The sequence below is a fragment of the Dipodomys spectabilis genome, unplaced genomic scaffold, assembly GCF_019054845.1.
Source record: "Dipodomys spectabilis isolate Male_0828 unplaced genomic scaffold, ASM1905484v1 ptg000015l, whole genome shotgun sequence".
Classification (NCBI taxonomy): domain Eukaryota; kingdom Metazoa; phylum Chordata; class Mammalia; order Rodentia; family Heteromyidae; genus Dipodomys; species Dipodomys spectabilis.
The window spans coordinates 9,761,006-9,788,678 of NW_024870692.1; the positions used below are offsets into that span (position 1 = coordinate 9,761,006).

Genomic DNA, 27,673 nt, shown 5'->3' on the forward strand with positions numbered 1-27,673 from the left:
TAAGAAAAAATACACAAATATGTTCATTTATGCCTATGAGCTGCTTTTAGAAATCCACCATCCTAATCATGGAAACATACTTTTTTAAAAAATTTTTGGTCGGTCATGGGGCTTGAACTCTGGGCTTGGGTGCTGTCCCTCAGCTCAAGGCGAGTGCTCTACTGCTTGAGCCACAGTGCCACTTCTGGTTTTTTTTTTTTTAGTGGTTTATTGGAGATAAGAGTCTCACGGAGTTTCCTGCCCAGGCTGGCTTTGAACCGCGATCTTTAGATCTCAGCCTTCTGAGTAGCTAAGATTACAGGCGTGAGCCACCAGTGCCCAGAGAAAACATACTTTTATGTGAAATGCCAACAGAAAAAAATTTGGGGATATTGGAAATGTTTTTACTTCTTTTTTTCCTTTTCTATGTTATTTCCCTTGCTATTTCTTTATTAAACAATAAATGTTCTTAAATTGTCTTCTGACATTAAGATCCTTCACACAAATAGTGATACCATACTTTTATAAAAGAATACATTTTGATTTAATTTGTGTAGCCCGTCTGATAAGCTCCATTGATAATGGTTCTATGGGTGATGTAAAGAGTTGATAGCAGAGAGAAGATTCAAGGCAACTTCAACAGTGTGAGTCTGCTGACATTTTGAGACTTCAGATTGGATTGTCCTCTTCATCAGCATGGACCATTCTCATCCACACTCAGATCTGTGGTACCTATTGACATCATATGTCTGCTCTGCTAGATACTCATACACTGAGACTGAAAGAGGATACTCTTAGGAGAGAAACACAAAGGTACAATGTCTAAGCACCTCTTCTTATTTATAGAAAATAATATATGTACTGAAATATGGAAACACGAGACCTTTTTATTTTTCCCCTTTCTTTTTTTAAATTTTCAGTTTTTGATGATTCTGTCTTCTTTACCTTATGTATGGTATATTCATGTGTATCTTCGGAAGGGTTGTGGGAGAGGGAACAGAACCCAAGGGAAAAAGGGTGAAAAAGTTCAGTAGTGAAGCTCACTGAACACTGATGAAAGTGAACTGCGATGGAGACAGAAGGGAAGGGACTGGGAGATTACCTGACTCATGTGATTGTATTCCCTCTGTACATCACCTGTATAATAACAATAAAGTAAATTAATAAAAGAAAGTCTTCTCTGACCATGCTTCACATACATTGTCCATCTCTCTCTCTATATATATATTTAATAAATTTATGTTCATAATAGAATATATTATTTGATATATTAGTACATTGAACATCATACATATTTGTGATACATTATGTAATAATATATAATAAATATAATATCCTACCATATATTATACTTATAATATAACAATATACAATATAACATATTTGCATTATATATAATTAATATATTAATATATCCTGTAATATACAAAAATAGATTCACATTTATAATATATTAAGACAAGAATACTATATATTACTATACTATATTACAATATTAAAGTAGAATTGTATATTTTGTATTATATAATTAGATATTATAACTTATTGTTTAATATATTTATATTAGGGTGCATGTTGCAATGTAGCCTAACTTGGAGTGCTATCACACCTAGCATGCTATTTAGTTTTTATTAATGCCCTGTGCTTGAAGTCCTGCCAAGGATTGAAGAGATAGACAGTGGTCTCTGAGATCTTATAATTTGATTTTGAATGATTTTTATTTTTATTTTTTTTACTATCTTCTGTTCTTGATAAATTTATAAATGTTTTGAATGTACAAGTCTGTGTGACAATGCTAGAATTCAGAGCAGAGATATCCAATATGTGTGGAAGACACAGCATTTTACACTTAGAGACAACTGCCAACTTAATAATGATTTCACTTAGATTTTGATGTAATGATGTTGTAGAGTCCATGTGCATTCAGCAGACTCTGGGCTTTGAAATTTCATTTGGAACATTTCTCAGGCAGCATTATTCTCTCAGGTACTGTGTGGCAGCCGTGAGCCCAGCTCCCAGTCAGCCAGAGGAAAAACCAAGATACTCCACAGTGGTCTGTGCTGCTAAGTGAGCATATTTTGTATGATATGAGGGTAAAGCCACATTTTGACTGATCATATTTTTAATTTCCAATGGGGTTGTCAGTGTTGAGGAACAGCTATAAAATAGAAGTTGCCCCCCAAAGGCTTGAATTGAACTATCCAGAAGTCACATTGATTTGCTATTAATAGAGATGCAGAGAGGAAAAGGCGGAGTGGTGGGAGAGCTTTCCCCTTAGTTCTGTTCTTCTGGTCATTAGTAATAATTACAACCAATGGAACTAGTAGACCTGTGGCTAGGGATGTAGCAATAAACCATGGCATTTGCAGAAACATCAGCCAGTATTGTTTGCTTGCACTGCACGAAGTGCTAACTACAGTTACCTCGATGCAATGCTTTGCATCTCTGGGTGAGCAGGTGCTATTATTAACCTGATTTTATGGGACAGGAAACTGAGACTTTGGCTTCCCATAACTGTTTACCACACAGCTGCACTCCATTCCTGTAGACATCCGGTGGCTAATCTGTGTCCAGTGGGCATTGCCAGATGTGTTGGGGAGGGTTAATTTTGACAGCTTTCCCAACTGCCCACTCTAAACACCATGTACTTCCTAACTCAGTACTTTCTTTAAGTGACTTCTTCCTAGACTGTGGGGTATTTTTGAACATTTTGGGAATTCACATCTATCACCCCAAACAATTTAAAGAACATATTTTTATGAATCAAATGGTACTTAAATGAATATGCTAATTTTATTGCCAGAAAGTTACTTCATTAAAAAATAAAAGTTTAAGATAAGGAATATGAACTTGTTTCAATATTTGTGAAAACTAGCCCTATACATGGCTTCCAGAGCTGTCTTTCCCAAATGTCACTTCAAAAAAAGTTATCTTCTTACTTCAGCATGTGTGTGTGTGTGTGTGTGTGTGTGTGTGTGTGTGTGTGTGTGTGTGTGTGTGTGTGTGGTGTTGATACTGGGGCTTGAACTCAGGACCTAGCCTTTTTTCCCAAGGTGGACCTTCTACCACTTGAAATATACTTCCACTTTCATAGTTCATTTAAACTTCCTGGGAAAATTAACAGTTAATAAACGCAAACACCAAATGCTTTTTTAGGCTACTTTTAAAGTTAACTCATTGATCATTCCAAAAATGACCAGTAAGAGCTAAGAGAACATTGATGAAAAGATCAAGATTGATTATAGAGATTTCAAGTCATAAAGATAAACAAGATGGACTTTGCATTAAAAAAATTAGTGTGGAACACACATGGCAGTTAACATTCAGCTTTGGTGTAGATTATAATAGAGAATAGTGGTGACTTTGGCAAAATGAAGTGAATATGTGTCTCTTTTAATCCCAGCTTCTTGTTCCCACTGAGGAGTACAGGCCCTTGTGTTGATTTTCTCCAAATGTTTGAAGGGACTCTATTGACTCTTGTGTGAATACTCTTTATTTTTTTAATGGTTGCAATTGAATTGATGTTTTTACAGCATTGTGCTATGTTAAACAATACCTTTATTGTTTATGACTTCAGCAAAAAAGACCAACTCATTGCCTTAGGCCAATGGAAGTTAACTATGTTTCTAAAATAATATTTTTACAGGTTGAGCTGTGAGATGAATTTGTAAGGATTGAAACAAAAAACCCCCAAATGTTAAACAAAACAAAAAAAACCCACAGAATCACTTAATAAACATTTGCATTTATTGTGATTTTTTTTATTACAGCTATCTGCATAAATCTCTTAATTTTTGCTTTTACTTCTTTTGAGGATTTGGTGATGCTGAATTGAACTTAGGGGCTTATATTTGCTAGGCAGGTCTCTATCACTTGAACCATGCTCTGTTTTCGCCTTAGTTATTTTTCAAATATGCCTGGCCATCCCAGATCTCAAGTCCTGCTGGGATGATAGTGGCCAGTCAATTCTCCAGGCTTTTGTTGTTTGAGTTGGGGTCTTGTAAACCCTTTGGCCTTGATCCATGATCCTCCCAGTCTCAACCTTCTGAGCAGCCAGGAATACAGGCATCAGCCACTGCACTTGGTTTCATTTTTACTTTTATTAATCTTATCCTAGCTATTAACTCCGATAATAGTGTTTCAGCATCTCTTTCAGATTGAGTTCAGCTTCAGCATTGACTTTCCAGATACCTAACCATTAGACATCTTAAAACACTGGTGTGTTGTCTATAGTGTACCATACACATCTGATAGCTGATGAGCACTAGCTCCTGAAAACTGCTCAAGGTCGCCATGTTGTCATATTCATTTTTGTCTAATTGTGATCGAATAGTATACACAAAAACTTTTCATGGTTCTCAAATCCCGACTGAGTTGTGTGTGTGTGTGTGTGTGTGTGTGTGTGTGTGTGTGTGTGTGTGTGTGTGTGTGTGTGTGTGTGTGTTTGTCAGTTGTGGGGCTTGAACTCTGGGCCTGACCGCTGTCCCTCAGCTCTTCAGCTCAAGGCTAGCGCTCTGCCACTTGAGCCACAGCACCACTTCCGGTTTTTCTGATGATTTACTGGAGATTAGAGACTCACGGACTTTCCTTCCCGGACTGGCTTTGAACCGCAATCCTCAGATCTCAGCTTCCTGAGTAGCTAAGATTACAGGCGTGAGCCACCAGCTCCCAGCCTGACTGAGTTTTTATAATCTGGTTCAACTAGCCTGGAAGATTATATCACAAAGGACTCATAGTTGTTCTGAAAAAGATTACAACATCTTTTAAAGAAGTTGAGCCAATTGCAGCAACCCTTAATGATATTGACACAATGATCACTTTTAAGATCTGGAATTGGACGGAAAAGGCCATCCCAGGACTTTCATTAGGGGATTTGGCCTGCGGTGTGTGTCATTGGAGTCCTTGTAGGTATTTATCTGAGTAATCTAGATGTGGTGTGTTCTGTTTTAATGATTTGTAGAGTGATAGATGCATGCACTGGAGAGTGAATCTTAAATGCTACTAAACTTGTAACAAGTGCTTTCTTGTTCTATGAGTTTGGGAAGTTTTGTGTGGATAGAGTGTTGTCATGGCAGGCAGGGTCAAACAGCTGTTCATTCCAAAGACACAAAGGTTTTGTTGCTATTAAGTAGGGACTTACAGTCTAGTGGAGGCAGATGTGCAGACCAACATTATTTTATAATTATTGTTTGGTGTATCTGACTGGAAAAGATACTACTAAATATCCTGTAGATGACAAGACAGTCCCTCACAACAAAAGAATTTTCCAGCTCTAAATGTCAACAGTATCAAGATTGAGAAACCCTGCCATATGGTGATGGAAAAGGAGCTAATGTCATAGCCTGTATTCCAAATTGCTTATGACTATTTGGGGTTGTAATACACTAGGGGAACTAATGCTTTATAACCCTGTGGTCTTCAGAGATGGAAATAGTCCAGTTAAGAACAAAAAAGCTTCTGTCATTCCACAAAAGTGTACTGAAGACTCATCAAACATCATTGCTGCAGCTCCCTTCCCTGGTGTGGAAGAGCAAGCAAGCATGCACAATGGAACAGTGAGGATTGCAAGGACTGAGGGGAAGACAAAGTAGTGCGATACGGTAGATAGGATATGATGGGAGTTGGGGAAAGGAGCACACACCTTTGAGGAAATGGTGTTACAGCTGAAAACGGAATGACAGTGGGAGACAGCCAGAAGAAAATACTCTAGAGAGAGGATGGAGGTCATAAAATTGTGGAAAGGTGACGTTAGAATGCTATGGATAGAAAGGCACAGGAATGCCAGCGTGGGTTGGACAGTGGTTCAGAGTGGGGAAAGAAGGATGAGAGAGAAAGAGAGAGGGACAAAGACAGCCAGAGACAGAGAACCACATCTTGTTAGAGCCTTGCTGAGCTCTAAATGTTTGTGTTCCCTCAAAACTTGTATGTTGTTGAAACCCATCTATTAGATGTTGGGAGTCTTTGGGAGGCGACTCCGTGGTGAGAGCTCTGTCTCATGAATGGGTGTAGTGCCCCCCAAAGAGGGGCTTAAGAAAGGCTGTCTACCCCTTTGACCAAATAAGGGCCCACAGCAGGCTATATCTGTGAGCAGCAGGCCTTTACCAGGCTCCTTCATCTTGGATTGCTCAGCCTCTACAATAATGAGCAATACATTTCATTCTATTGTTTATAAATTATCCAGTCTAACATGTTGCTACAGCAGGCTGAGTGGACCAAGACAGGCCAACAGACAGTTCTCAGTGGGAAAAGAACCTCTGAATATTTTAAGATGCAATGTCATAATCCAGTTTACATTGTTAAGCGATCATTTTAACATCTCATTAATCAGATCATTAATCTGCTGCATAGAGAATGGACTTAGGGAGACAAGAATAAAAACTCAAAGTTAATAATAGCAATCTGGAACCCTGAACTAGGGCCATGAATGTTAGATAATTATAAAAATATGTAGGGTTAGTCATTTCCCTGTTTGTATTTTTTTTGTAATTTTTGTTGTTCCCCTAACAGTTTCAAGTGCTCGACAGTAAGACTGAAATTGAAGAATATGTGTTTCCTTTTCTTTGGAGTAATGAAAGAGAAGGTAGAGATGGGGCCTACTGCATTCCATCCCACTCTGAGCCTTGTGTATAGAAGTAAAGGTCCAGGCTAGGAAAGACATACTTCTCTGGGTTTCTTTTGTCCAGGGCTAGCACTCTACCACTTGAGCCACAGCACCACTTCTGGCTTTTTCTGTTGATGTGGTACTGAGAAATTGAACCCAGGGCTTCATCCAGGCAAGGTAAGAACTCTGCCAAGAAGCCACATTCCCAGCCCCTCCCCTTTAAAAAAATCAATACATTTTGTCTAATTGACTGAAGCTGGGTGTCTCCTCCCTTAGTTTCTGATTTCCATTCTCTTGTCCCTGATACTCAGCTATGATCTCCCCTCAGCAAGTACAGAGATGACTTCCAACATATCTCCCTTTAGAACCTCAGATTTCTATGCTAATCCCCTACTTAGGATCTCACAACTGGTGTCCAATAGTCACCTCAGACTCCACAGACCTAAAACAAAATCAGATTCTCCTAATTTTCTCCACCCCCTAGCCTGTTCCTTTTCTAGTCTTCTCCTCGTGGTATAACTCCCAACTAGATATTCAAGTCAAAGTAAGATGACAACCTTTTCATTCATTAAGATTTTGCTTTTCCTTTTAGGAAAATAAAGCAAAATATTTATCTTGCAAAGGAGTGTGATGAGATAATATTGTCTTAGATTCAAGAGATAAAAGAAAAACATTTACCCTTAATTCTTTTAAAAATTTATGTAGTACACTTCTGTGTCAGTACAGCCCTTCTTGAAATTAGGTCTTTTAATTTTTATATAGAAAATGTACTCATCTCTATCCCTATTAAACAGCTGTATTTCCACAAGGACAGTGTGAGCTAAAAGATTTGGAATATGGAATAGTTATAGAAGTAAGAATGGTTAGTGCTCACATGATATTTTGAAATTATTTAGATTGGCGCAGAGTATCTGAAATTAGAAGTGTAAGTGTTAAAATATTTTTTTGGTAATATTGGAATTTTAAACTCAGAGTTTTGTATTGATAAGCTAATACTATACCACTTGAGCCATGCTCCTAGCTGCTTTTGCTTTTTTAATTTTGTATTTAAAGATAAGTCTTGTTTTTTGCCTGGGTGCCCTAGACCATGATCCACCTATTTATATTTCCTGCCCTAGCTGGGGTTACAGGCTCACACTCATCAGTTTTTTCTCTGTTGAGATGAGTTCCCATGAACTTTTTGTTTGTGCTAGCCTCAGAATATGCTCCTCTAGATCTCAGCCCATTGAGAAACCTAGGATTACAGGAGTGAGCCAGCACATACAGCTTAAATCAGTGAGACTTCTGAGAGTGATTTATGTGTTTCCGACTGATTAAAAGAGTGGTAAAGACAAATAAGAATTTGAAGGAGACCATTCTGAATACTGAGATTATGCAGTAATAAAGTTCGTCCTGAAAATGAAACGTAAGGTAGGCTTGGCTTTGCAGTTGGACTTAGCAGCTGCACAGATTGGAAGCGAGTAGAAAGCAATCTTTACATCTTTCTCTTCTGTATTCATCAGTTTCATTCTTCTTTTGGTCACTTGGAGGGATATTTCCAGTGTTGTTAGCAAGTGACATTTAATACAAGGTTTTATCAAATACTTGATAAAAAAGAAACAATACGGACTAAGTTATAGAGAAAATAAAGAAGCTTGCTACAGTGTGAGAGAAATATAATCTATTCACATAGTGGTATCTAGGAACATTCTGTGTGGAGCCATTGTGTGTGTGTAGGGGAATGCTGTTGAACCGAGTACTTTCTGATGTGCAAGCTGAAAGGTGCTTGGAGGGACCTGGAAGTTTCATCTCTTCCAAATGTGACTCCACCTAACCTCCACCACCTGTTCTTGCATTCCCCTAGTCTCCAGAGATGATCATAACCAATCTTCTGGCAAGGTACTAAAATGTCTGTGTTGCCTGGGTGAGAGGGAGATTCACAGATAACCATTCATTGTGGCATTGTTGGAAGTGACTCTTTTTCCTCATTCAGATTCACTTTCTTGCTTCTCTAAGTCTTTTCATTTTCATTCTTTAGAAGAAGAAACACAAACAGGTGTTTACCAGAAGGTAGTCTCTTGATTGACTACGTCGGAACCACCAAAATGTCCTACTCAGCATGCTGATTTACGAGTACTGACCAATTCTTTCAGGAATAGGTTGGGTATCTCTGTTTTAAACATAACCCAGAATTTGAAAACCACTGGTATTAAAAGCTATTTTCCAGGACTTACTTTCAAGTATCTTTCTGTGAAGGTAGAAATTATCCAATTCTGATAGAATTCTGACTCAGTGAGAATGAATAAATAAATGGATAAATGTCTATAACCCCACAAGGAGTTTTGTGACTGGGTTATTAAGCTTCTGTGATTGATGTGCAAAGTATTAAATGCTCAATTGCCCAAATCTGAACAAACTCTGTAGGTACTGTTTGTTAAAGGATGATTCCAAAAGCATGCACTTATTTTTATGTTCAGGAAGGAAGAGTTAAATGGCATATAAAATATGTCAAATCAATTTACGATTGTGTGCTGCAAGAAAGCATCTAAAAATCTGCTTTCACTCTTGTATAAAATGGTGCCCTTGGGAAAGGTAACTGGTTGGTCAGAAATTCTGGTGAGTTCCAGGTTCCCTTTGGTATTCAGTTAAATAAAATATTACATATCGTGGAGAAGAGTAAGAAGCAAGAAAATCACATATGGATATAGTGTATTTTATTAGTTTGTGTGTTCTAGTTTAATTCATTTTTTTACTTAATTTTATGACTTCCTTAATTTATTGGCTTCAGAATGTGGTCAAGTTTTGTTTAGGAAGGATAAGTTTATAACTGTAGAGGTAAAGTTTAAGTTTTGCTTGCATGAGAGATTACCTGTTTACTAATGTGGTCAATGTGAAATGTAAACAAGGTAAGTAAACCATCCATGTTATTTCAGATCTAAGTAGGAAAAGCCAAAGAGCATTTTTGGTATAAGTATTTGGAAAATACACAAGAAAAGCAAACTTGAAATTAAAAATTAACACAGAATAATACAAATTAAAATAAGTAAGTCAGAAGATACCAAATTCTATGGCTAACAATACACAACTCAAGATAATTGTTCAGACTTCTGTTGCTGGCATGCTATCTGAAATTAAGACCGTACACTCAAATGTTTCCTTAGTCCTTTTATTGAACTCAGCTGATGTTAAAAATTAGGGTTATGAGTTTTGATGCAGCTTTTTAGTTATGAAATCTGAAACACAGACTGGGTGATTCAGAAATGAAAGTGCTGTTGAAATTCGTGCTAGAACCAAGATCTTGGGGCTTATTTGTTGGGATTTCTTTGAGATCATTTAAAAAATTGTTAGTAATAGTAGTTTTAATAGTTTTATTTTTTTTAACAAATCAGTACCCAGAGGATGACTGTTTGCATGGTTGGTATTTGCCATTCATATTTCTTGAATATGAACTCATTGACATTATACATATGTCATTAATTTCACCAAAGAATTTTTGAATCTCTGTCATATATACTTGTATGCATATGCCTATCTTTCTCGTCACATTTCACTGGGGATTGGACTTTTGTCATGGCATTCTATAATTTGCAAGTACCAGAATGTATTTACTGTTCTCTGTAATTGGTTGGACTTTTAAGTTGTTTTTTAAGTTGTTTTCAATTTGTCTACTTTTGTAGTCAATACTATGAAGACCTTTGTCAGAAATTTTTTAAGGTTTATTTTATTATTTTTATTGTGAAAATACTGTACAGATGACTTACAATTACATGGGCAAGATAATGAGTACATTTCTTATCAAGCATTGTAGGCTCCTCCTTTGTTTCCCCTTCCCATCCCTTCCCATCCTCCCCCCGCCCCCCCCCCCCCACCCAATCCTCCCCTGTCAGAAAATTTTTATAGAATAAATTCCTAGAAGTAGAATTTCTGGATCAAACAAAATACTTAAACACTTTTAAATTTGAGAGTCATTGTAAAGTTGTCCTCAAAAATGATGTGTCAGGGCTGGAAATGTGGCTTAGTGGTAGAGTGCTTGCCTAGCATGCATGAAGCCCTGGGTTCGATTCCTCAGTATAATATAAACAGAAAAAGCTGGAAGTGGCACTGTAGCTTAAGTGGTAGAGTGCTAACCGTGAGCAAAAGAAGCTCAGGGACAGTGCCCAGGCCTTGAGTTCAAGCCCCAGGACTGGCAAAAAAAAAGAAAAAGAAAAAGAAAAAGGAAGAACACAAAAAGAAAAAAAATGATGTGTTAATTTATATTTTTATTAGCAATGCCTCAAGGGAGATGATTTTGAAATTTAATGAACAATCCTGGGTTTTTCTAAACTCTTAAATGTTTGTAAATTCTTGGTAATCTCCTAAAACCTTGTAAATATAACACAGGATTCTTATTTTAATTTTCTTCTGATTTACTAGCCAGATAATCCTCTGCACTTGTGTGTCCCATGGAGTCATACTGTAACCTGGCAGGTAGGGGGAGCCATATCCTGCCTGACTTGGCATGTAACTGTGGACTTTGTAAGACAAACAAGTTGGTGATCATTTTTTCCTTTGTGTAGTATTGCGGATCTGACTCATATACTGCACAGGCACTACCATTGAGCAACTTCCTCAGCCCCAGGAATGGTTGACCTTACGTAGTCAGTCGACATCTCATGGAATGTCTTGTGGACAGTAGCCTCAATTTGTTGGAAGTAAACTTATCTTTTCTCTCTTTCCTTTCCTTCCTTTCCTCTCTTTTCTTCTTCATGTCTTCCTCCTCTTCCTCCCCCTTCTCCTGCTCTTTCTCCGCTTCCTCTTTCTTTTTTAGGTAGGGTTGCTCTGTGTAGCTTCTGATGTCCTTAGAATTCCGACCCTCCTGCCTTAGGTTCCAACCCTCTCTTTTTAAACTTGCTATTTCAATGCTTAATAGGAATAAACTATTCAACTACTCCATTGAACCATCAGTCAAGCTTTAATAATGACCATCGTGATGTCACAACAAAACTATTTGTACTCAACTACTGTACCTTTTAACTTTGATTTCTTACAAAAGTGAATTTAGTTCTGATTAAGTTATCTTATGATGCTGTACCTGCATAACATTTTCTTGTTTCACACAGGCATTCTTACATCGAATGAACCAGTGTGCAGCAGCAAAAGTTGACAAAAATGTAACAGAGGAAACAGTGAAGGTAAGGAGGTCCAATGGTCTCTTGATACAATGCAAGCATGAGTTTCCCATAGATAGAAGTTCATCTGAGGCCCTCCCTTTGATTTATCTGCAGTTTTACTCTTAAGTTCCTACCTTTGCTCACTTTTGTTGACAAAAGAGGAACTCAAAAAGAGGAACTAGTATTTAGGTGAGGACAGAGGGAATGGATTGAAAGTTACACAGAAATCTTGGAAATAGAAAAGAGGAAGCAAAATAAAATGCATATAAAAACTTCAGTGTCTACCAGAGGGAGGATGTTAAGCAAGTAGTCAGAGGATGGCTGCAGATGGTTCCAAAAGGCAGAGCTGGGCAAATGTGATTTCTAGTCTCTGCGATTAATCACTAAATAATGAGGTTTTGATGGTCCACTGGGATGCAGAAAAGAAAATCCACGTAATATCTTCAATGCAGAAACAAATGGGTAAACATTTCTTTTTTTTTTTTTTTGTCGGTGGTGGGGCTTGAACTCTGGGCTTGGGCGCTGTCCCTCAGCTCTTCAGCTCAAGGGTAGTGTCCTAACACTTGAACCACCGCACCACTTCCGGCTTTTTTCTGCTTATGTGGTGCTGAGGAATTGAACCCAAGGCCTCATATGAGGCAAGCACTCTACCACTGAGCCACCTTCCCAGCTACAGTTTTTTTTTAAAGAGGTAAACGGAAAATCATCCAATAGTGGTTATTCATTTAAGTTGTATACATAATCATTGATATTGATAGCTTTAACTTATTTTATTTTATCAAAAATATTCTAAGGATTTTTTAAAGGTTCTTCAGACTCTTATTTCCTCCTCATTTGAGATTTAACTCTCAATTTTTCCTCCCATGAGAATATTTTAGTGAGTGAGCTTTGGGCTGCAAGAGAAAAAAGCAACCTGTGATGATTCAGATAGACTTGAGAAGCCTTTCACTTCTAATGAGGCACCTGAAAGGGAAGGAAAGGTTTCCAAGATGAATGTGGGGGGCCAATTAGTTGTGAGAGTTTCCCCAAAGATTCACTCTGACATCTAGGAGCCAGCTCTGCCATGGAGCTGGCTCCTCCCACAGTTAAACCCAGTGAGGCTGTAACTGTCCCTTCTGTCACTTCCATAAGTGAGAGGTATCTTTTGGGAGGTAGGGAGCAGGAGAGGGATCCCTTCCAGCCCACCCTTCTTAAGAGCAAAGGCACCCTTCTCCCAAAAGCCTACCAGCAAGTCTACCCACGGCATTGCATCCCACTGTGGGGTGGAGCTGGCTTATCTTGCTTGGACTTGCTCACTCAGGCTTGGAACTGATTGCCAGGCATAGGACCCTGGTCCCTAAGCTGTGCAGGAGTAGAGGAAAATGTAAAATGGAGTTTCTGCTAACTGGTGAAGAAGAGATAGGAATGGATGTGGGCAGCTACTATCAATCCACACTGAACGTTTCAGTTCAGAGAGAGGATGTTGTATCATTTTTCTTTAAACTAGCTTCAATACTACACTTACTGACACATTTATTTTTACAGATGTTGTTCTCGAACATTGAAGAAATCCTTGCTGTACATAAAGAATTCTTAAAAGTTGTAGAAGAATGCTTACAGCCCGAACCTAATGCTCAACAGGAAGTGGGAACCTGCTTTCTCCATTTTGTAGGATACGCATATTTTTTTTCCTTCTGTTTATTAAAAAAATTCTTCCCTCTTGGAGGCAGCATCATATGTGTGAATTCAGCATTATTTTATTGGAAATAAAATCTGATATCCAAAATTTGGGGTCTTTTAAGGCCAGTGAAGTCTTATACTTGGAGCCAGAAGTAGGGAAAGAGGAAACAGGAGGCGTGCCTCTCATCATCTGTTTTACTCAGCAAAGAATAAACAGCCTTTTCTCTCCCTCCCCCACTCCAAGTTCATTCTTCCTATTCTCTGTAGCTTTGAATCCTAATGAATATTCAGGCTGTTCATAATGAATAGATTTTTTTTTTTTATGTTTCTCCCAAACGTAGAACATTTTCCTTTTGAGGCATAAAATCCTCACTCTTCTAATGGCGTGAGGAGCCTTTCATTAGTCCAAATGTTCTCCAGTTGGTCAGCTAGTGGCAATCCTGAAGATGAACAAAACCCAGTGTCTGTGGTGGCTGGATTTTCCCTGAGAATGGCTTCTTAGTTGTTCTGAGGGAATGAGGAGCCAGAGATCACATCCTGTGCCTGGGCCATCACTTCCCTCTATGTAGCTTCTAGACCTTTCTATATGTGATAATCTGTCTGTACTCTCTATGCGTTCTTTTAGTAATCAGGAAATATTTTGTAAAGGTAATCATTGAAGGGAGAGTCTCATTGAGTGTAGGGAAATTAAGCTGTACTTTTTTTAGGCACAGCTGGAAGGCAAGTGTTTGTGTCCATTTATTTTAGCCTGTTTCCTTTCAAGAAAGTCCTAGAATTTTGTGCCAGCTGGAGTGGCTACTGCATTAGACCAGGCCAGCAATGAAACTCTTGCTCCTTAACATCCATTTTCATAGTAACCCTTCTTATGAATCTGCCATCCATGAATTTAGCTAAAGTATTTCTGGGCTTTGTTTTATTTACCTGGCTTGAGATACAGTAATTCAATATTCTGCTGTATTAAACAGTATTCTGTACTAAATAGTCCTTATGGTTTCTACTTGCTTGCCTTTGACATCTCAGAGCACATACTTCTGTTCCAGTATTTGATCAATATTTCTTTTTTTGTGTGTGTGTGTGCCAGTACTAGAGCTTGAACTCAGAGCCTAGAAGCTGTCTTGTAGCTTTTTCACTCAAGGCTGGCTCTCTACTGCTTGAGTCATAGCTATACTTCCGGATTTCTGGTGATTAATTGGAGATAAACATCTTTAAGACTTCTCTGCTCCAGCTTGCTTTTCTGCTCAAGGCTAGTGCTCTACCACTTTGGGCCACAGCTCCACTTCCAGGTTTCTGGAGGTTAATTAGAGATAAGAGTCTCATGGACTTTCCTGCCCAGGCTGGCTTTGAAGTATGATCCTCAGACGTCAGCCTCCTGAGTCGCTAGAATTACATATGTGAGCCACAAGCCGTACATTTTTATGTTACTTTTTTTCAAATTGGCATTTGAAAGTCACTAGTTACTTTGGGAAAATCTTACAGATGGGAAGGACCTTAAAGAGCATTAAAACAAAATTCTTCCTCTTTTGAAAGAATCCTCTCTGTCCATCTGTGAAGACTTTATTTGACCCTAGTTTGTAACTTTTAATGGCAGCTCTAATTCTTCTAAGAACTCCTTATTGATCTCATATCTGCCTTGGCAGTGTCCACCTAATGGTCCTATTATTATGTTTTTAGTCTACATAGAAGGCCAGTCATTTATGATATGATCGCTATTTTCAAGTAGCTACTCTGCTCTGACTCTTCTAAACAAACAGACATATTTCTCTGAAATGACCTCTGAGATGTCCTATCGGGGAGTCTCATGGTCTGTCATTATTGCCCTGTATTCTTGTATATATCAGTGTCCTTCTTAAACACAGCTGTCTAGGTTGGCAGTTGTGAACTTCAGGGCATCTTCTGCTATTCCTCAGTGATCTGGAAACCATTTCTCTCTATCAAATGACTGTCTTACCTCATCTCCCTGCTTGAGAATCATGAGTTTATCCCATTAGACTGGCTAAGAAACTCATAAGTTGAATCTTTTTTTTTTTTTCTTGCTGTGCCTATTCTGGGCTTGAGCTTAGGGCCAGGTGCTGTCTCTGAGCTGAGCTCTTTTTTACTCAAGGCTAGTGCTCTACCACTTGAGCCACAGCTCCACTTTTGGCTTTTCAGTGGTTACTTGAAGATAAGAGTCTCATGGTCTTTCCTGCTAGGACTGGCTTTGAATTGTGATCCTCAGATCTCAGCCTCCTGAGTAGCTAGGAAGACAGGTGTGAGCTAAGAGCACCTCACTAGAAGTTACATCCTTTTAAGGCTGTATCTGAATTCTCATGGCAAAGCTAAGCACTCTTTTCTCTACTTTGTCACCAGTTAGATTATTTATATTGCTGCATTCAACATATTAGAGTATAATTGATATGTGTTTCTTTACTGTTTTTAGGCTATACTTTTGAGATTAGGGAAATAAATGTAATTTGTATATATAAACATACAGTATAGCTTTTGAGACATAGTAAACACTTTATAAGCTATATGCATATCATATAGGCTAGAATCTCAAAGTGGTAATAAAATGACCCTATTATGTCTTAACTTCACAGAAGGACAAGTTTCGTATCTATGATGAATATTGTAGTAACCACGAGAAGGCACAAAAATTGCTTCTTGAACTGAACAAAATAAGAACAATCCGGACATTTCTTTTGGTAAGTGTGTATTTATGTGTTATCATATGCTGATAATCATGAGTGGTTAGAATCAAGGAATAGCATAACATCAGAGGTCAAAAGCTGTTTGTGAAAATGACTTTTGCTATAGCCAGGCAAGGAAGCTAGGATCTTTCAGTAACTGTTTACATGAGAGCTGGGATAAGCTTGCAAGTACTGCATATGTCCTCTCCTGGTTGGCTAAGAATCTGAGTGAGTGAAGAGCGTATGCGGGAGTTCATCATGCTTTCCATCTTTAGCCCACAGGGTTTCATTTACTTCTAGGGAGATCTTTAAATAGAGCAGTCACAGGAAGAAAGAAAAGATCATATCCATAAGATAGAACATGCATGTAAAGATTGACCTTTCTCCTACATATAGTCCTTACTCAGTCTTCATAACACAGCAAGAATATACATATAATTTTTTCTTTTTTCTTTCTTTATTTTTTTTTTTTGGTCGGTCATGGGGCTTGACCTCTGGGCCTGGGCATTGTCCCTCAGTTCTTCAGCTCAAGGCAAGCGCTCTACCACTTGAGCCACAGCACCACTACTTCCTACATGTAATTTTCTAAAGGAAGCACATATAAATGCCTATTTAGTAGCTACTTGGAATATTCTAATTGCCACTGATGAGCACATTATAATTATTTAGTTCAGTGATATCAAGCAAACTGTAGAGTTGTCCTGTTACCACTCGAGTCCAGTTTTAATACATTTCCATCATCTAAACATTTCTTGAAGTCTCTTACAGCCTATGTCTCCTTTTTCCACCGCAAACATTGATTTGCTTTCATCTCTCCAGATTAGCCTTTTCTAGAGATTTTATATAAATGGTCCAAACAACGTAATCTTTTGGGCCTGACATCTTTTACTTGTAAATTGTTTCTTATACTCATCCTTAAACCATATATCTATTTTCCTTTCCATTGTATAGGTACCCTATATTTTATCTATTTACCAATTAACAAACATCAGGTCTGGTTCTTGTTTATAGCAATAACTATTATATATAATATATAATTTATTATATACTGTTACAAAAGCATTCATGCACAAGTCATTTTGTGTGCATACATTTTCCATTCTTGGATAGATAGCAAGTGGAATTGCCATGTGTAGTTTTATATTTAGCTAAGAAACTTCCTATTGGCAGTTTCTGTGCCATTACTATTATCCTGTGTTGAGGATTCTGGTGTCTCTGTATCTTTGCCTGCACTTGGAGTTTCCAGTCTTTCTGATGATTGCCATACTATTGAATTTGTAATAGTGTCTTACAGAGATTTAAGTTGCCTGTTTTCTAATGACTATAATAATGCTAAGCATAATTTCTTGTAGTTATTGGCCATTCATAACTTTTTGGTGATCTGCTTATTGAAATATTTTGCTTATTTTAAAATTGGAATGTTAATCTTATATTGAATGCTAAATGTTAAATTGTTCTGGGTACCAGTTCTGTTTTGTATATATAGTTGTATACCTAGAATGATAAATATTTCTCCCTAGTCTGTTCATTAGAAAGTATTTTTTGTAAAATCAAGAATTTTGAATATTAATGAAATCTGACTTATTACATATTTTGCATTGTGACCATGCTTTTCTAATTTAAGAAATCTGTATTCAAGGACTTGTACTTATTTTAAGTGTTTCCCTAAATATTTCATTCTTTGTTATTCTGATTAGAATTATCTTAGTATCATTTAATTGAGCATTGCTAAGATATAGAAACTCAGTTGGTTTTATTCTAAATTTATCTAAATTTATGTCTTAATGCCAGTAGTTCTTCTATAGAGTCTTTTTTTAAAAACAGATTCTTGTTTGAAAATTGAAACAGTGTCACTTCTGTTTCAGTGTAGATGTCTTATTTTTTCTTGCCTTATTGCACTGGCTAGTACCTTCAGAAAATTATTGACTAGAAGTGCTAAGAGCAGGCATGTTTTTTTGCTGAGGGTCACAGTGGGGAAACAGTGAGATATTGAAAGCTGTGGGCTTTGGTAGGAATTCTTAATTTCCTATTATATTCCTAGTTCATTGAGAGTTTTCATTATGATCTTTTTTTCTTTTATAATGTAAATGTTTAAAATGATGGCATATTACCATATGACATGAATATGGTTTATATGAGTTAATAAAGCTATGCATTATTACTTATATTTTATTTATCCACTTAATGAAATGTGATACTGAGTTCATATATATCTCTTTTCACCATCTAATTTTGTCAGTTTTTGCTTTATTTATTTTGGGACTCAGCTGTTAGATGGTATCTATACATTCATGGATTTTATATTTCTATTTTTATTTATCATTATGAGAGGTTATTCTTTTCCTTAAGTTTTATTTCTTCTGTTAATATCTACTTTTCCTGACATTATTTATAGTCATGATGGCTCTTACTATCTGTAATTCTATGTTTCTTTTTTTTTGTTGTTGGTCGTAGGGCTTGAACTCTGGGCCTGGACACTGTCCCTGAGCTCTTCAGCTCAAGGCAAGTGTTCTACCACTTGAGTCACATTTCCGGTTTTCTGGTGGTTAATTGGAGATAAGAGTCTTACGGACTTTCCTACCCCGGCTGGTTTGGAACTGCAATCCTCAGATCTCAGCCTCCTGAGTAGCTAGGATTACAGATGTGAGCTACCAGCACCTGGCTTGTAATACTATGTTTGTCATATTTGGTTAGAAACTGTTTCTAGGTTTCAAAATGGTTTTAGTTAGAAGTTGGAGATTACTTTTAAAAAAATCTACTCTGTCAATATCTGCCTTTTTTTGAGTGTTTGTTTAAACTTTATTGTAATCATTCTTTTGTGTATATATGTACTATTTGTCACTTTTTCCTATCTGTTTCATTGTTTTCTAAATCTACTTCACTCCTCTAACATATTTTTGTGTCACATATTTTTAGTGTACTATATTTCCTATTGATTCTTTAATGTATATTTTTAGGTTTCCTTATTTAAGTTATTGTTCTAGAAACTACACTATGTCATAATTTATCAAGTTCATTTTAGGTTGATACTGACTATAAAATATATGGAAATTTTTTTGATATATTTCCTGGGTAGAAATGAAAAATACATCAAAAAATTAAAAAAAACTTAAAAATTAAAAAAAAAATCTTTGAACATACTTATATTTTAACATACTTATATGTTTTTTTTTAAGTCTTTGCTAAATCTAACATCTGGGTACACTTGGAGTTTTTACTATGTTTGAGTCCTATGTTTTCCTGTTCCTTTGAAAATCATGCTTTTTCAGTTATAAAACTGAACATCTTAGCTGGGTGCTTGTGGCTTATGCCTGTAATCCTAGAAACTCAGGAGGCTCAGATCTGTGGAGCTTAGCTGATTCTAAGCCAGTCTGGGCAGGAAAGTTTGTGACACTCTTATCTCCAATTAAGAACCAAAAAGTTGGATATAGAGCTGAAGTTAAGTGATAGACCACTAGCCTGGAGCAAAGAAGCTCAGAGATAGTGCCTAAGCCCTGCTTTCAAACCCCAGGTTCTACGTGTGCACGTGTGTGCCTGCGTGTATGCGCGAGCACACACACACACACACACACAGACACACAGACACACACACACACACATGGAAATGGACATTTTAAATTACCTTTTATAGCAATTCTGGATTCTGTATTTTCTTCCTGAGATAGGTTATAGTTGTTGTTGTTGTTATTATTATTATTATTTATTTATTTTTGCTAAGTTGCTCAGACTTAATCTAAGTATCTCTGTCCTTTTGACTATGCAGCTGATATCTCTGTTCTGCTTATTTTTACAATTCAAGCTTACTTTTTTAGAGATCCCTCTGGTGACTGTGTAGTTTAATAGCCATTCAGTGATATGACAGAGAAATTTAGCTATCATTAGCTTTCTTCTGTATGGATCTCTGTGTGAGGGTGTGGGCTGGTATTTTCAAAGGTCAGGTGGTATGCCAGAGCTTAGGTTTCTCCTCTTATAGTTTCTCCTCTTTCCTGTGTATACACAACTGCCCAGTTAGCCAGAGAGAAATGCAGTTTCCCCAAGCCATCTCTAACTCTCTTGGTTAGCACTGTTAAATTTTGAGTTATTTTTTAGTCTGTCACTTGCCCCAAGCTGGACTGTAATTTCAGGCTAGCATTGTGTGAATTTCCTGCTTTTCTTATGAAATGGACTGATTTTATCAACAACACTTATGGGTGTGGGATTTTTTTTCTTTTTCTTTTCTTTTTTTTTGCCCTTAGCATCCTCTTTTAGTCCCCTTTAGCATGAAGTTCTCTGGGTGGGCGGGTGCTGCTCTGATGGAACTAGCTTAGCCTTGTTTGTGTTGTGACTAGTGTAAAGTCCACTAAGGGAGTCACAAGCCACCATGCTGCCATCAGGTGACCATACAGTTACTCGGTAGTTACTCTGTACTAATTGGCTACACATTATCTGGATGACTTTTAGGCATTTTCTTATATTTCTAGTTTCATTTTCCTTATTCATAAAACAAGAATGAGAAACACCATGTGAGAAACATACAGGGGTTTCCAAGTTCAGAGTAAGGATAGTGTTTATTTTTAGGCCTTGGTTATGCTGCTACCTCTGTAAGTTTTTCTGACCTATGAAAGCTCTGGAAACTTAGGAAACACATCAATTGTTTCTTCAGTGATGGGGACTATTTTTATTTTCCAGGCCCTAACATCTTTATTAGCAAATATTACTTGTACAAAAGCATTTCCCTGTGATATGAGATACTGGAAGTATAAGATGTGGATAATGGTGTTTTTAAGAATTTTTCTGAGGGAAAGAATATTTTGATGACTTGGGGATGTGATAGGGATAGAACTGACATGTACTTTGATCAAATTCACCCTGCCATTATCACTCATTTCTAACCCTCTCCTGCTTCCCCCTTCCTTTGAGTTGTTTTTGGTGAGTTTTAAGATGTTACTTTCAGACATTCATAAACTGTAGTAGTGGGGTTTGAACTCAGAGCTTTGTGCTTACTAAGCTGAGGCTTTACCACTTGAGCTATGTCTCTAGTGCTACGATTTGCTAGTTAGTTTAGAGATGGAGTCTAACAAACTTTTCTCAGGCTGCTCCTGACCTGTGATCTTCTAGAGCTGAGTCTCTTAAGTAGCTAGGATGACAGACATGGACCATTAGGTGGGCAGGGCACATATTGTTTATATGTATGCAAGGAAAGAGCCTGTTAAAAGTGGTGGCACATCTCTGCTCTGCCAAAGAGTTCACAATCTAACCAGGGAAAGGAAATTGAAATGCATTAAAACTCTACGTACATTCTCTTAGGACCTTCCAGCCCAGAACTAGGTAAGGGGATGGCCACATTTATTGGGGTGGTAACTCATGCTGGAACACTTGGAATACTGAAAGTATGAGCAGTGAATAATTGTGCTTTTGAAGACTGCTCTGGGGGAAAATACCATACGTAGTTTGAAAGAATCTTGTTTTGATCGTATGGGGATTAGATAGGTAATGGAACTACCAAAGAGCATTGTGGGTAAAAACAGACATTTGCTACTCAGTCTTTCCTGGTGTCCTGTGAAGTTGTCTTTGTGGCTCTGATTTTGCTGTCTTGGATACACAAATTGGGGCCCAAGGCAGAGCTGTTAAGGACAGCAAAGGACTGTTTTACATCCTTTCCTGTTTAGCCTTTGCATTCTCTCTCAATGAATGCGGAACAATCAAATTTAGCAGTTTGATACCTGAGAGATCCTCTCCTCCCTAATGACTGTAACTCTGATAGGAATTGCAGGTTTCTAGTTTGTTTTCTGATTGCTGACTTTAAGCTTTCTCCTTTCCCTTTCTGTGGAAATTCTTCCCGATTGCCTCCTCTGATACTAGGTAGCAGCCTGGTAACTTCAGTGGAGTAGAATAGCAACAGAGACTTTAGAATAGGTTAAAATCTGCCACTTATCCCCTTTTGTCATTGTACTTGATTTTGATACCCTGCATCTTGTACATACATTTATCTAATTTAGGTAGGTGAAAGGAAATAACAAAATGCTGAAATGAGGACACAGGATAACCCATTGCAACAATGAGACTTAATGTTGGAAATGAACTTTATAACTTCGGTGGGGGGAGAAGGAGAAGATTGAAGGACATGAGGGAGGAAAGGGATAATAGGAAAAACAAAGGAGGAGGTAATAATGCTTGACAAGAAATATACTCATTACCTTACTCATGTAACTGTAACCCCTCTGTACAGCACCTTCAGAATAAAAGAAAATTTAAAAAAGTCTGCTACTTTTTCAGAGAGGAAAATTAGAACTCTGAAATCTGTCCCAGTTGTATATAGAAAAAAAATACACATTTTGGTCTCTATATCCAATATAAAATCAGAAGTGCTTTTCTTGACTCTATGCAAGTGTTACTTATGGCTGAAACTAGAACATCTTATTAAAGAAAGAAAGTATGCAATGATACATGTTTTCCTGTCTTCTCAGCATAAGATTTTATGATAGACAAGTTTCACAGCCAGGCGCTGGTGGATCATGCCTGTAATCCTAGCTACTCAGGAAGCTGAGCTCTGAGTATCATGTTTCAAAGCCAGCCTGATCAGGAAAGTTCATGAGAGTCTTATCTCCAATAAAGCACCAGAAAACCCGAAGTGGTGCTGTAGTTCAAATGGTAGAACATTAGCCTTGAGCTGAAGAGCTGAGGGACAGTGCCCAGGCCCAGAGTTCAAGTCCCATGCCCATCAAAAAAAAAAAAAAAGTTTCACAGCCTTGGGTTTGATAAACATACTTACGGATGCTTCTTTTCAACCCAGAACTGCATGTTGCTTGGCGGACGAAAGAACACAGATGTTCCCCTGGAAGGATATTTAGTAACACCAATACAAAGGATATGCAAGTATCCTCTCCTTTTGAAGGTATTTTATTCTTTGTACCTGCTTATTTTCCTGGTCTTTTTAAAGAATTACTTTTTAAAGAGCCTAGTATTCTAAAAAGATATTTTCTAAGGGCAAAGCATAATTATTGGAAAAAAAGCTGTATTTTGTTACTAATTTATATATGAAGTAGGAAAGAGATTGTTAGTGGAAAAGCCACTAAAAATGGCTTTTAGTGCCTTTTTGCAAAAGATACACTTGTTTGAAATTCATGGAGAGGACCTACATTAGTTTCAAATGAGATCCAATTAAGTCTGTGATTGTTTATGTAGTACTTTAGCTATCAGGCTCATTATTTTTAATAAATCCAATGTTTATATATATTTTTTGATTTTCAAAAACTTTGGTGACTTTTGTGATGCCAGTGAAGTTAAAGTCAACATATCTGAGCTTGGATTTTAAATGATTGTTTTAAGTGAATGCTGTGGGTCAGTATGGAACAATAAGGGACAGAAATGGAATGAGATTGTTAAGAACATGTAGCCTTTTTTTTTTTTTGTCGATTGTGGGCTTGAACTCTGGGCTTGGGCTCTGTCCCTGTGCTCTTTAGCTCAAGGCAAGCACTCTACTGCTTGAGCCACAGTGTCACTTCCGGTTTTCAATTGGTTTATTGGAGATAAGAGTCTCATGGACTTTTCTGCCCGGGCTGGCTTTGAACCATGATCCTCAGATCTCAGCCTCCTGAGTAGCTAGGATTACAGGTGTGAGCCACCGGTGCCCAGCTAGAACATGTAACCTTTTAAAGACAAGAAATGCTATACTAATGACCCTAGGTTTGTTGCTTCATTGTAATTACAAATGCTTTTATTGTGACCAGTGCATAGTATATAAATGGTAGCAGTACGTGAAACTACAATATTTAGAATGATACATGTTAGGACAGGTAATTTGGGATGGTAGTTAAACACCCAAGCCTCAAGTTTAAACCCTCAGTGTTTTGCTTTCTAGCTCTCTGACTGGAGTGTGTAATCTAGACCCTTAATATTTTTGAAATGAAACAGAGTTGATGCTGTAAAAATTCTAGCTGTACCTAGAATAATGTATATATGTATGTGATTGGATATATGTTTGTATGTATAAATTACTTAGAGGGTTTTCAGTAATAATTAAGTTAACTTTTGTATACATCATTTAGTGTCATATGGACTCCCTAAATGCTAGCAGTTATTGTTCATATCTTTGATTCTGATTTAATATTTTAATTATTAGCATCTAAACTTTGCTTTGTTCATTCCAGTACTAGGAATTGAATTTAAGGCCTCCTGCTCCTGCTTCCTCTTTGTTATTCAAAAGTCTGGCACTCTACCACTTGAGCCACATCTCTACCTCTAGCATTTTGCTAGTTTATTGGAGATAAATCTCTCAGATTTATCTCTTCATTTTGGCTTTGAGCTTTAGTCTACACATCTCAGCCACCTGAGTAGCTAGGATTAGAGGAGTGAGCTACTGGCACCAGACTACCATCCATACTCTTAAAAACACTAGGAATGTCATGAATATAGTAAGTTTTTTAATATGGTGATTTATAATGTTTTGCTAGAGTGGTTTTTGTGGTGCTAGAGTTTGAGCTAAGGGCCTCTTGCTTACTTTGAAAGCCATACCCCCAGCCCTTTTCATTTTAGTTGATTTGAAATAAGGTTCACCTCAAATCAGCTTGGGAGTACCGTCCTCTTACTTATGCAAGAAATGACTGGTAGGTGTCATTTTGTCCAGCTTATTGTTAAGATGTAGACTTGCTATCTTTTTGCTTAGACTGCTTTTGAACTGACCTTCTAATCTCCACTTCTGGGTAGCTGGGATTATATAAATGAGCAATAGCACCTGACCCTTAAAAGCTATTAATTTGAACTCCACATATATATACACACACACACACACACACACACACACACACACACACACACACACACACACACACACACACACACACACACATATACATATATACATATATAACTACTATTTTTGTCATTCGAATGAATTATCTGTGTAAAATTTGTTGAAGAAGGATCACTTCTTGATTAAAAAACAGCCCAAGTCTAAAGTTGCTTGGCTAAGCCATGAAAAGCCTCACAGGGAAGTGAACATACCAATCTCCAGTTGTGTGAACCTTTGACACAGTGTTTACAGTGTCAGGTGTATTCATGCCAACACAACTCTTACTAAGAATTACCATAGATCTCCAACTCAGGGATGTACTTTGCATGTATCCTTATAGTGACAATTATTCTGCTTTGTTTTACAACATATCTTGACAAAGTGATTTTTCTTTTTTTTGGTTGGTTGTGGAGCCTGGGCCCTACTCTGGGCCTGGGCGCTGTCCCTCAGCTCTTCAGCTCAAGGCTAGCACTCTACCACTTGAGCCACAGTGCCACTTCTGGTTTTCTGGTGGCTTATTGGAGATAAGAATTTTAGGTCTTTCCTGCATGGGCTGGCTTTGAACTGTGATCAGAGCTCAGCCTGCTGAGTAGCTAGGATTGCAGGTGTGGCCCACTGCTGCCCGGTGACAAAGTGATTGTTTTAAATCACACATTTCTTCTGAGGGATGGCCTTGAGTGTTTGAACTGATTTCTCAAAAATTGTTATGACTGATACAACCTTGCCATGGAAGATCAGTTTAGAGACCGTTTCAGGAGCAGAGAGATAACATCATCTTCATGAAAATGGGAAATTATCTTTATGAAGAAACATGGAGAAACTGTTTATTCACATAGAAGGTACTTTGGTGTTCCAGCAGCTGAAAAAATGCTGGCATTCTCTTTGATCTTGGGTGGTTTTACTTATCTCAAGAAAAATATTGAAGGGATTGGGCTGCAATCACAAGATAATAATAGTTTGATCTTACTTGGTGAACTAGAAATAATTAAGTTGGCCAGTCAACACAAAGTTCAGAGCAAGTAACTTCCCAAACGTTGGTACTGTTTTTGGCCATTTCATCTAATCTAAATCCATGTCTCACTCCATAGATATCCACTGGGTACAGTTAGAAGTTCTTTCCCTTAGAGTGTCTTGAGAAACCTTATTTGGATCACAGATTTGCGATCCAAGATAGTTTTGGCAAGCTCCTTTTGGGATGTGTGAGGTGATATGTTCTCCCTCTGTGTTAGCTTTGCATGATCGTGTCTGAACATACTGAATGCAGGATCAACAAGAAAACAATTAGTAGCCTGCAGGAACTTCTTGCTTTCCCATTTCATGAGGAATTTTGAAAATTCTTTCAAAGTTTTGCCTCAGGGTTTTTGTAATGGTATTAGCGCTAGGATGAAGGCAATGGTCTGATGGCAACTGTTGTACAGAGACATGTGACTAATTAAAAAATGATGTGGTCACAACTGTCTAGACAGTGGATGATGATGTTTAATGTGATGTCCTCTAAATTACAGCGAACAAGACCTTATAAAATGATGAAAAGATGAGAGATTTCTCTAATTTTGATATCCTAAATGGAAAAATACAAATAAATGGCCTCCCCTAAATCTCAAACATCAAAAGCAATAAAGGAAGCTATTAGGTATATGAATATGGGTTCATAAAGAGAAAATGAACCCGGGTAATTGGTGAAAACATCACAAATTGCCCTGTTAGTTAAGGAGATTTGAAGCATTCACAAATTATTTATTTTGTTGGAATAGAATCCATATACAAAGTTTGCTTTTACTTGGGAACTATTTTCATAGTGTCTCCAGAGATGTTACCACAAAGAATTTAACTTAGTTTTGAAATTATAGGATGGATTTATTTGAGAATTAATTCCGTGAAAGACTCAAGGAAAACAAAATTTACACATACAGCTGTGCTTCTGTGAAAACAAAAGTCTAACTTATATAAAAAAAAATTACATGCTCCCAGGTAAGATCTTTGGTCATTTTAAAAGAGAAAACTCACTCCATTGTTAAAAACCAACTGTGTATGAAAAGTAGCTGTCAAATTGCAGCAGGACAACACTTGCTCAACCTATTGCTTTTGATCTAATCTTAGTGGAGTTTGTGATGTCAGTCAGGGAAGTGGCTGTCCTGATCTTGGTAGTCTTCACTTCCTGATCAGTCTGCACCTGGTGTACCAGAAAACTGAAAGATGAAAAAACATTTTTCTTTCATGTATGAACAGGAGTTGCTGAAGCGGACTCCACGGAAGCACAGCGATTATGGGGCAGTGAATGAAGCTCTCCAAGCCATGAAAGCTGTCTGCTCCAATATCAACGAGGCCAAGAGACAGATGGAGAAGCTGGAAGTTCTAGAGGAATGGCAGTCTCACATTGAAGGCTGGGAGGTACAGTCACTTTGCTCAAGTACCGCACTTTTAGTTGTTCTCGAGGTCATGTTTTATGTGAGTAGATTATTGACATTGAATGGAACGAGAAGTAGTCATGTTCTTAGTCATTGCTAAAGGACTGCAATCAGTTCTGAAATGTGCTTTCACCATTATCTTACTATTGATTGTGTGTGTGTGACAGTACTGGGGCTTGAACTCAGGGCCTCTCGTGCTTGGCTTTTTGCTCAGTGCTGGTATTTCTACTACTTGTAGTCAAAAATATACTTATGCATTTCTGCTAACTAATTGGAGATAAGAATCTCATCGACCTTTCTGCCATGGCTATCTTCAAATTGTGATTCTCAGGTCTTAGCCTCTTGAATATTAGGATTACAGGTGTGAGTCACCAGTGCCCAGCTATTTTAATATCTTTTTTTGAGTGGAGAAACTTGTAATGGAGCTGATAGATATTGAGTGCTAAGTCTTGGTATTTCAG

At 37.5% G+C, this 27,673-nt stretch overlaps 1 protein-coding gene and 1 long non-coding RNA gene across 2 annotated transcripts in view; one reads left to right on the top strand and one right to left on the bottom strand.

The window, feature by feature from the left end:
• The window catches only part of Prex2 (phosphatidylinositol-3,4,5-trisphosphate dependent Rac exchange factor 2), a 255,031-nt gene that overhangs the window by 60,546 nt on the left and 166,812 nt on the right, over positions 1-27,673 (top strand). Inside the window, exons 2-6 of the mRNA XM_042666524.1 lie at positions 11,659-11,730; positions 13,234-13,356; positions 15,945-16,049; positions 22,807-22,908; positions 27,034-27,195. Of these exons, the coding sequence (XP_042522458.1) occupies positions 11,659-11,730; positions 13,234-13,356; positions 15,945-16,049; positions 22,807-22,908; positions 27,034-27,195 (564 nt within the window). The remainder of the gene's footprint in view (positions 1-11,658; positions 11,731-13,233; positions 13,357-15,944; positions 16,050-22,806; positions 22,909-27,033; positions 27,196-27,673) is intronic.
• Positions 1,077-19,499, bottom strand: LOC122096113. The gene is made up of 3 exons (XR_006145245.1): positions 19,490-19,499; positions 5,427-5,433; positions 1,077-1,154 (listed from the first exon to the last, which is right to left on the bottom strand). It is a non-coding gene; the product is annotated as an uncharacterized LOC122096113 (long non-coding RNA).